The sequence below is a fragment of the Botryllus schlosseri genome, chromosome 1 (assembly GCF_051294905.1).
Source record: "Botryllus schlosseri isolate E-star chromosome 1, Bs_hap1, whole genome shotgun sequence".
In the NCBI taxonomy this organism is placed as follows: Eukaryota; Metazoa; Chordata; class Ascidiacea; order Stolidobranchia; family Styelidae; genus Botryllus; species Botryllus schlosseri.
Genome location: NC_137236.1, coordinates 4,137,890 through 4,149,287, shown reverse-complemented (window position 1 = coordinate 4,149,287; position 11,398 = coordinate 4,137,890). Strand labels below are relative to the sequence as shown.

General features: G+C 40.4%; 2 protein-coding genes across 2 annotated transcripts in view; one reads left to right on the top strand and one right to left on the bottom strand.

The window, feature by feature from the left end:
• LOC145444738 (serine/threonine-protein kinase PLK1-like) overlaps positions 1-11,398 on the top strand; it is a 261,677-nt gene that overhangs the window by 131,790 nt on the left and 118,489 nt on the right. The gene's annotated exons all lie outside the window — the stretch shown is intronic.
• On the bottom strand, positions 195-3,481 carry LOC145434156 (uncharacterized). The gene has a single exon (XM_080311509.1). It carries the CDS (start codon positions 2,667-2,669, stop codon positions 1,311-1,313), a length of 1,359 nt encoding a protein of 452 aa, XP_080167635.1. The 5' UTR covers positions 2,670-3,481; the 3' UTR covers positions 195-1,310.

The following is an 11,398-nucleotide window of genomic DNA, read 5'->3' as shown; positions in this document are numbered from 1 at the left end:
GCGGTGCTATTTGAGTGGAGGTTACGTCGTACATTTCTACTGAATTTAGCGGTAAGGCTAGCGATTTTCAAGATGTCAAAACTAGTTGCCTGATATATGAGCATGCGACACAATCGAAAACGACAGCTCAGAATGTGACTTTATAACCCTAAAATCAACCCTATCACGAAACAACCCTGAAATTAACCCCGATATATACCCCAAACCTATAATTCAACGCACATGCTCAAGTGTCTGTCGCATACTCATATGTCCACTAGGGTGGAATGAAAATGACTTTTTTTTCAAATCGAAAAACGGGCTTCCTCAATCCTGACAAATGACCTAAAACTTCAATAAAAAGTGACTTCAGGTTATTACCCCCATTTTCCAGCCGGCAACCCCCCAATTTCTGCGCGTATGGGGGGGGGGGGGGTAAAATGGCCCATCTCGGCAACCGCTGGTCGTAGAGTCATGATATATAGCTCAAAATCTGCGGAAGCATCATGTTTCTATCTGTCTCAAGAAGAAAGTTTTCTCTATCGTGAACACAAAATGAGTTATAGCCAAAAAACAATATATACACGCATTTTGTTGAAATTCAGCATTTATTCTGACGAATTGTGATCCGTCATCAGTTTTTTGAAAAGAAAAGTAACACACTGACAATACCGAATATTGGGCCCATAATACAAGTATATTCACAACACAGTCCGTTTACAATCGGTTCAAAACATCAAAATGAAACACTCACATTTAACGACTTATTGAAAATGCATTTTTGTGTCAAATTTTTTCATCAGTTTACGAGACTTAATTTTTGGCGAATGAGGCCATCTCGTCTTTCAAATCCCGAAACTTGTGCTGATGCTTCTGTTACGAGCTTTACAGGTCGTTCCACTGTTTGATTGAGGCATGGATGAAACATAATCAGAGGCTTCTCGAGGCATTCTTCCAACTTTTTATCAGTTAAGTGCTCAATCGCTGAAGGACGTTGTTCATAAGGTTCAATATCAACCAACTCGTGGTATGCCTTTGTTTCCAAGTTCAACTTTGGGACACACAATAAACGAATAGGACCGCAGTTCAATTGACTGGAACTGCTATGACATAAGTACCATAAGTGAATTTTGTTCATCATCGCAATTCAAAACTTTCCATTGGAATTGAGCCAAAGTTGGTGTGCAGCGTTTTTTTTAACCAACCCAACAATTTTATCAAGTAGCTAGTGAAATCTGACGAAAAACTTGTTTTTTTGAACAGCCCTATTGGATATTCATATGACGCTTGAGGTTAGCCGTCCCGGTAAATGCTTTCCCACATACATAACATTATTGCTTTTTGTTACAAGCATGCATATCCATATGACGCATGAGGTGGCCCTTCTGACTAAATGTTTTCCCACATATATCACATTTATGCCTCTTGATTCCAGCATGCATATCCATATGACACTTGAGGGTTTCCTTCTGAGTGAATGCTTTCCCACATATATCACATTCGTGATTTTTCACACCCGCATGGATATCCATATGATTGTTGAGGGTACCCTTGCGCACAAATGAATTCCCACATATATCACATTTATGATTTTTGTTACCGGCATGTATTTTCGTATGACGCTTGAGGTTGTCTTTCTGAGTGAATGCTTCTCCACATATATCACATTTGTGATTTTTTACGCCAGCATGGATATCCATATGTTTGTTTAGGCTATACTTGCGCACAAATGAATTCCCACATATATCACACTTATGATTTTTTATACCAGCATGCACTTTCATATGGTGCGTGAGATCTCCCTTCTGAGTGAATGCTCTCCCACAAACATCACATTTATGATTTTTCATACCAACATGCATATCCATATGGAGTGAGAGCTGGCGATTCTGAGTGAATGCTTTTCCACATATATCGCATTTGTGATTTTTCACCCCCGCATGGATATCCATATGTTTGTTGAGGCTACTCTTGTGCACAAATGAATTTTCACATATATCACATTTATGATTTTTGTTACCGACATGTAATTTTATATGGTGCGTGAGTTCTTCCTTCCTAGTGAATGATCTCCCACAAACATCACATTTGTGATTTTTGTTACCGGCATGCATATCCATGTGAACCGAGAGGTGGCCCTTCCGAATGAATGATTTACCACATATATCACATTTATGATTTTTGACGCCAGCATGCACATCCATATGACGTTCAAGGATTCCTTTTGAAGAGAATGCTTTTCCACATATATCACATTGGTGCTTTTTAGCGCCAATATGTACATCCATATGAGACTTGAGCTGACTCTTCCAAGTGAATGCTTTCCCACAAACATCACATTTGTGATTTTTGGTACCGGCATGCATATCCATGTGAACTGAGAGGTGGCCCTTCCGAATGAATGATTTCCCACATATATCACATTTATGATTTCTGACGCCAGCATGCGTATTCATATGACATCCAAGGATTCCCTTGGCAGAGAATGCTTTTCCACATATATCACATTGGTGCTTTTTAGCGCCAATATGTATATCCATATGAGACTTGAGCTGACTCTTCCAAGTGAATGATTTACCACATATATCACAGTCACGATTAATGATGCCAGCATGCGCACAAATATTAGGCTTGCGGTTAACTTTTTGAGAAAGTGGTTTCTTGGCTATATCGCACAGACGATCTTTCATCTTTATGTGGAAGTGATCACTACAGGTTTACAGAATCTTCAATTTATTCCACCACCTGCTATGTATTATAGTGTGTAACAAATCTAAACAATTTGCATCATTAGAACGTAAACAGTGCATTTGCAATACTGGTATATCCACATTGAGTCTTTAGTTTTGGTTCTAGATGCACATTAACAAATTGATAGGTTGCAGCATGGGCGCCAAGTTACGGCGCGGCGCAGTCCCCCCATGACACATTTATGGGGTGGTGGCCACCCCATACAAAATGCTTAAACACCCGCCTTCTGCGATTTTAATTTTTTGTATATTTCTCTTGTGTGGCCCGGTCTGATCTGAAAGTGTTGACCAATTTTGACAACCTGAGAAAGATGATCATGAAACTATATTCTGTTCGGGGCTACATACATTTGCGAGTAGACATTTGCGACCACGCAGATTAACAAGACAAGGCTGCGTTTTAGTGTAACTGATGTTCACGTGTAAGCCTAGTCTTTACCAAGGGTTACAACTTTTTACAGCCGACATGCAGCCAGAGGCCAAAGAACTTTGGTCGACCACAGATGTCTGATTGATTTCAACAGCTATTCAAGAGCATTAGCTTAATATATTATATTCATAATATTATATTCATTCAATACTGCTTTTGATCTCCATGTTTTAAACTTACAGTTTGAAGAGCTTCTTGGAGGTACACAACTTCAGTATACAATTGAATAGTATATTCATATTAAAATGAAACCCGAATATTTTCGGCTGACAATCGTCACGAGTAATCGTCAGCAACTAGTAGAGAATAAGAAAGAACATTATATATCAACAATCGTGTAACAAAATATGACGTCACCAGCATGAAACTTTGAATGAGAGAGCGTTCGGTGCACAAATAACGTTTTTTACTCCACATTGCCAGGTGGATGACTTAAAAAAAAAAAAAGGTAATCTTTTCGCTCAGACCTAAAATCACCGTTTTTCACTCCGAAATACCCGCCGAAGCTTCACTTCTGTGCTAATATACGGCATATCACTCGCAATTTGCTCTAAATCTGCCTAAATTTTCCAAAAAGAGGAAAAAATCTCAAAAAAGAGGACAAAAGGGCGTCCTCCGAGGACACTTTCAAAAAAGTCAAAAAAGAGGACAAATCTTCTTAAAAGAGGACGTATGGTAAGCCTAATTTAGGGTTGCCATACGTCCGGAATTTCCCGGACATGTCCGGAATTTCACTGTTCAAACTAGCGTCCGGGAGGAATTTCTAAAATATGCTAAATGTCCGGAATTTCGACGTAGGCTCATAATTTTTTTCGTAAATCAGCATAAAAACAATATTGTTTTGGAATATTTATGCCGATGTATGATATTTTTCTTCGCGCTGCGCGCGATTTACTATCACATTTATTAATTTTAATATGGAGACTACCACCCTCGCAAAAACTGCCATAAAATATAAATAAAAACGACCTTCATTTACTGGAATAAGCCAAATTGAAATCGCAATTATAGGAGAACGGTATATTCCTAGTGGTCGTTAAGGCCATTTAAATGCTTTATTCAAAGATAGTGGTTCCAAACGTGGGGGGGGGGGTCATTTGCCTTTATTCTGGGGTTTGCGAATATGTTAAACGTAGTCAGCTTCCAAATAATTTAACGGCCAGATGCATATAGCAAGCACCCCTCCTTCAGAAGTTGCATCGATTACCCTATAGTGTGGGCTCAAAATCATTGTTTATTTGGGCGGGAGGGGGCTGAAAACATGTGCTTTCGGTCCCAGTTACACAACACACAGCCACAAACTCCTGAACCGGACCGTGATCACCTCTGGTCTATGAGCAAAGCTTTGCTGGTGTGACGTCATAACTCATTTTGAAATCCACTAGTGGGCGCTAAAGAGTGTCCGGAATTTGGATTGCTGAAATATGGTAACCCTAGCCTAATTAAACACGCTTCACCCGGCCTTGCACCGCGTAAGAGGTGTCTTACAAGAAGCCTAGAAGTGGGCCGTGCTATAGATACCAAAACATCAGAAGCTGTGTGTTAAGGCCGTGTTATCAAAAGTTGCGACATGTCTGATTCACCTGAAATTGGCATCATTACAGAACAGATTACATAGCCGACTTCAATCATATTTATTTGCGAAATAGCTCGTCTTCACCGTCACCGAGGTTGCGTATTCAATTGTTCGCGCGCGTCTTGGTGGTAAGTGAATACCTGATATTGAAGCGAGATCGAGGAATCGCTACTGAACCGCCGGACTCGCTGGCAAGCTTACGCGTACTTATACGCTGAATTCATTAACACGATGAATCTTGTCCTATCCATCTATTATGGGCATTTACGCATGTACTTAACCGTAATAAATTGATGCTAATTTGTTAGGTTTCGAACAATTTCAAACCCCTCCCCTTTTTCATCTGGCCACCCCATGTAAAAATTTAGGTCGGCGCCTATGGGTGTCAGAACAACTATGGAAAAACTGTAGTCAATTTGCATGAATCGTGATACTGGTGTTCTGTTGTACGATGTTTTGCAGCCAGTTACGAGACACCACTTTTAACAGTGGCGTATCCAGGGGTTGGTTGAGGGTTCAAAACTCCTCCCACTCCTATTCTTTTGAAAGTCATTTTGATTGTGATATAGTAAAAATTAGTTAGTTGCTCCAGCACTGAATCTAGTTGGTGGTTAGTTAATTGCGGATTTTTGAAGTTTGTTAGTTGAAGTTTTCAGACATGGGGTAATCGCGATTAGTAATCGTAATCGATTACAACGATTACAGCATTTTCAAGTAATCGTAATCGCGATCGATTACATTCGAAAAAAATGCGACGTAATCGTAATCGACTACTTCCCATATCTAATCGATTTATTCATGAAAGAATATTACTTTTTATTGGTACAAGGACTATACGACATAAACCAGTGGTTCCCAACCTGTGGTTTTTTCGACCGAAGGGAGTTATTAGTTCAAGTAGGTTTGATTTTGAGTTTTTTGAAGCCGTCGTCCTGGTGGCAAGATTGTCGTTGTGGGTAGGGGAAATCACACCAATAACGGCTTACGGGGAAGAGATCTAGTCATGCAGCATTGGGTTTCTTACCTAACCTAACCGTTTTAGTATATTTGACTATAGGTAACTAATCTACGAATAGCTGCGCAACACGTGATTAATTTAATAGCATGCAGGCGGCTGGTTGTCGGCCAGATTGACTGTTAAAAATGCAGTTATGTTTTGTTCGGACATCACGCAGGGCATTGAGAACAGGTTATTTAGTGGTACAGTACGTCTAGCTATTGGCGCGGGCCATTGACTGGATCCTTAGCTGAAGTCAATATTGAAACTAATTGATAACAATAATTGAATGAATATCATGAATTCTTTCGCTCATCAATTATCCTACTGATATCCTCTGAAAGCCGTACCACAACTGCATTTTCAACAGTCAATCTGGCCGACAAACCAGCCGCTTGCATGGTATGAATCAACCACGAATCAGCAGCGCATCGCATCACTCAATCGTGAATCACAAGATGCGCATCTATCCGCAAGTTAGTTACCGTATGTATAATTTGACCACAAAAAATTCGAATGTATCCACTACAGAATTCATATAATGCGCCCGAAAATGTGCAGTTTATTCTCTGTTTGGCTGCCCTCGGCAGCTCAACACGGTGGGGATATTTTTGAACGTTTTCGCGGCGCACGTAACTTATGTAAGTGGTACGCGAGCACTGCATAAAACGTCGAAATGGTACGAGGGTGGAAAAAGGTTGGGGACCACTGACATAAACTGAACATTCGTGAACAAGGAATAGGTATTATACCAGGTTAGTGATAGCACAAACGTATGATTTTCAAGCGTCACGGCTCATTATTACGTCAAAAGTATTAGCTTTGCCCGTCATTGCTTAAGAAGTATCCACACATAGTAAATAGATATTCGATGCAGCCTACATTGCAGTGCGATTGTAAGAACAGCCGCCCTGCTGTATATCAGGTTATCAATACGCTCTAGACCAGCGGTTCTCAACCGGGGGTCCGCGGACCCCTAGGGGTCCGCGAAGCAATTTCAGGGGGTCCGCGAGACCTCTAAAATTTTTAAATGGTTGATAACGTAATTTTTGTCTTATTTTTATTTTTAATTTGAGAAAGCATGAGGCAGTTTCGCAGCACAACTGCTAAAACCTCATGACTCATATCATCATAATAATCGTCTGACATGAACTATCGTAGTGTGGAAATTCATTTTCATTGCCAATTTTCCAATAACCGACTGATACAAAGATATTGCTGTTTAGAGACGTTTTGTTGATGTTTGTGGAAAAAATAAAAATATGGAGATAGCAACGTCAATCAGGGTGACTTCGTAATGTCTGCGAAACCTTCTCGATTTAAAATTGTCAGGCTCATCGAATTAGTGAACAGTCGTTTGAAATAAAAGTTTCCGAAGTATTTCCCTAATTTGTCCCTATGCAGGGATTGAAACCTCGCCACGAAATCCACTTCATTCTGTGATATACATACCCACTATTTGAGCAGCTTCTTGGAGGTACAGAACTTCAATATACAATTGAATCATAGTATATTCATATTGAAATGAACCCGAATATTTTCGGCTGACACTCGTCATAAATCGGACAATGATATACCTGCCCTCAAAGCTCGGCTATCAGATTTGGCGCATTCTTATTGCGGGTGCCCTATCGACAAGGCTGACTTTTTTGATGAACAAGGAGTGTTTCGTTGCTATCAAAGCATTACGCCCCAAACCCTGAAATTCACATCACCAGTTGTATTGGTATGCAGCCTTGTCTTGTTAATGTTCAATTGTTCATGGTCGAAAATGTTTCCTCGTAAATATATATGTAAACTCGAACAGAACAAGTCGTTCATGACAGTCTTTCTCAGGTAGGAAAACTTGTATCCATTCTTTGGCGCATAAAATTTGTCTATACTTTTAGATTAGGATTTCACTTTGACGGTAGAAACTCTCTGTGGGCCAATCAAAATGCTGTCGTGGTCCGGATCCGGCCCGCGGTCCGTATGTTGCCCGTCCCTGCGCTAGATGCAGGACGTGATATGTTCATAAAATATATATTTCTTCATACTGTTGCCATAAATGTTGCGATCACGCCAAAAGTATCGTCGGAAGCGTTATGCATTAATATTGCATTAGCCTCCATCTATCTTTGCGGAAATGGTTTTCGGCACTCCTCGTTCATATCAAAACGAAGACGCGGATTTTCAAGACACGACCACGTACTTCAAGAAATACAGCAGCAAAATTAGCTTTGAAATAATAAAATTCTACCAATTTCTACATAAACAGTATGATGTTATTTTCAATAAAAATCATTATTTTGCTGTTTATCACAAGCCTACTGTTCATATTTGCACAAGACAGATGAAGGTTGCTCCATAACAGAGCTAAAATTGAACTAAAACTTGAGGGGGTCCGCGAGGGGCCGTGACGGTCAAAAGGGGTCCGCGAAGCCAAAAAGGTTGAGAACCACTGCTCTAGACTGCAGTGGTTCCCAAACGGTGGGGAATTCCCCACTGGTGGGGAATTTCGGGATTTCTGGTGGGGAATAGACTGACTTTTGAAAAAATCTTTACAGTAATATTCTCCTTTATTAAATGTCGTTTTGAAATGCCCACCGAATATTTCATAGCTCATTTGCAATTCAGCGAATCATATTATCAGTGCCTCCAATTAGCGAGAATCACCTGGATAGCGACACGCGATCTCCAGAAATGTTTTTATTCATTTGTACACCATCACTGGTCATGAAACGTAATGATAGAAAAATTCTGATTCGTTGTAATAAGAGCTCATATTGCATTACGTGTCTTCAAGGGAGATCGTGGAGTCGCTAATTGATAGCACACATGGATTCCTTACAAATTAAATTACATATTTATTTACTTCAAGTTCTTTTAGTATTGTGCGAAGGTGTAGTTTACGGTGGCTTATATATATATCGCACACATGAGTTCGTCAACATCAGGAAGTTTATCTGACCCATGTATTATTCGGCATTTACGTATGTAAATTGATGCTACCCCGCAACATTTGGAAAATTTTTAAACCCCTCCTATTTTTCTGCTGGCTGCGCGCCGGGGTAGATACATATATTTACGGAGGTGCGTTGACGTTTACCAGTTAATCGCTGCGTTAATTTTATTGTGTGCTGATCGATTCCGGTGATCTTTACAATCGCCAATAAGCACCACTAGCACCACAAACAAAAGTCTTGCAAAATTTTATTGAAGGTAGCACTTCAAAGGGTAGATATGGATACAGAGATTTTAGGTGCGGAATGAAGGCTCGGAATAAATCGGAAGTGGGGAATTAGGATAAAAAGGTTGGGAACCACTGCTCTAGACGCCACTAACTCGCAGCAGGATAACAATCACCACTCCGCCTAGTTTCAAATAGTAACTCATGCATTGTTGTTGTTGTTTGTGTTGTTCATGGTATTTGTCGACTACTATGGTCATTTACACCAGGCCGATATTTATCATTTTTATTACGTAGCCGCCGACCTGCAGCACGGCCCACCTCTAGGCTTTTTATAAGACACCGCTTACATGGATGAGGTGGCGAGGAGGAGCCTAGATAAACCTCCTGCACTTTAGGTAGGAATTCAGGAGTCGATCTCGGTCGGACTCGAACCCGCAATCCATTGGTGTTGCAGCCGTGGATTATACCACTACGTTATCTCGCCACAACTTATGCATTGATGTTTGGCTATGCTTTGGTAAACGCAGTTTGACCGTTGCTGCTTGGCGAACATTAGGCCTATGTAGTAGGGGAGATGTGGTACCGATGGATCAAAAATCGGAAAATGATCGCTGACCCTGAAATGTTCAGACGAAAACAGCAGATCTTTTGCTGGCTCAGCACTTTGATACAAGCTCTACCTATCGCGCACATATACATGAATATCCGTCTTCTCAAAAAATATTTATGGACGTTCAAATTTTTTTGCTCGAACGTGTCATCGGTCCCCACCCCAATGACACACGACCCGGGGACCTATGACACACATACCCTAAAAAACTCAAATGTGACTACTTTTCGTGCTCAGTATTATAATCTAAGCTACAGCAAGCCAAAGAAGAATGTTTGGTCGCAACTGTCAAAAAATAGAATAAATATTAACTCAAATGTTTGTCATAAAATCACGTTTCGATTTAGCCACGGACTTATAAATTTGCGGGTACATACATATTGCCTGAAAATCGACAGTGTGACTTTCAAACAGGGCTGTGGAGTCGGAGTTGGAGTCGGTGGAGTCGGAGTCGGAGTCTGGGTAATTTTCGCTTGATGGAGTCGGAGTCGGAGTCGTGAAAACTATAATAGCTGGAGTCGGAGTCGGAGTCGGTGGGAAAATACTGACTGGAGTCGGAGTCGGAGTTTGTGAGAATGACCCTGACTTCGACTCCGACTCCGACTCCAACTTCTCTATCATGAAAACATTTGCTTTCAAAGAATTTTCAATATAATTTTTATGTACCACCAATCACTGTTATTAATAACCATACAGATCACGTGCGGCAAGCCCATGGCACGCAGGCCAAATTTGGCACACGAGAAGGTTAGGTGTGGCCTGTGACGTAATTCTCGAAATTATTTATGACATCAGGTACAATTGCAAGGCCAACCAAAATTTGATTAGCATGACCGCGAAATTTGATGATGACTAAAACAACAGTTCTGACGCATTGACGTATCCAGGGGCCAGCCACATTTATCCCAGATCTTCGTATATGACAATAAAGTAGAATGTTTCATAGCTGATTTATTTGACTTGAAATTTTTCTCTGTACTTCGCGTGATTCACTGTCACTAGATTTCTTGCATTCAGTAGGCCTATTTGAGCCCCCTTCTGAAAATTATAAATACATATTATTCACAGAATTGAGTCTAACTATATTCGCAAAAAGGAGATACGGCTTTGCTTGTGCACTCGCAGCGAGATCGTCGACAAAACATTTGCACAAAATGATAGAGGCATGTTCACTGATACCGTCGATTTTGCTATTTCTAAACATCGAATAATCCTGTCCTTGCCAAATGAGCCCAGTGGTATACAAATGCGACCCCCAATGTATGTTAGCAACATATTTATTGATATAATTCAGGCATTATATTGCAAAAAAATTTCGCGCTTCGCGCGACAAGGGCCTGATTGCGCACTGCACAGTTGCATGGCATATTATCAATTTTAGAGCGTAACTATTGTTTGCAATGTTACCTAATTCGGTTTGCTCCTATCGGACGACTAAAACAAGGTTATCAACATTCCAGTTGCCCGCGCAATGGTTCGTAAATCTCATGTTTCCCTTTGGCCGACAAAGTTGCCCACCCCTGATATAGATAAAATTAGACATTACTTACTACATTAATTACAACTCAGTTGCACAGGGGAAGAAAATCGCAAAATGCGTTTTCGCGATGCAGTCGAAATTGATGCAATTCTTGGAATTATACCATGATACTGTGACAGAGCAAACGCATCGGCTGGTTTTGTAAAATTGTAAAAATGATGTAAATATGACCAAACGATACTTCCCGCTTGACAAAATGAAAAATATTTGTAGTGTAGCTTAGCTGTTTGGGTCGAACAAATGATTAAGAAAGACTGCAAGTCCCAATCCTTGAATACTTGATTAAGTACGTGTAGACTAGACATAGGCTATGGTCTTTGACTACTTAACTAAATTCCATTTAT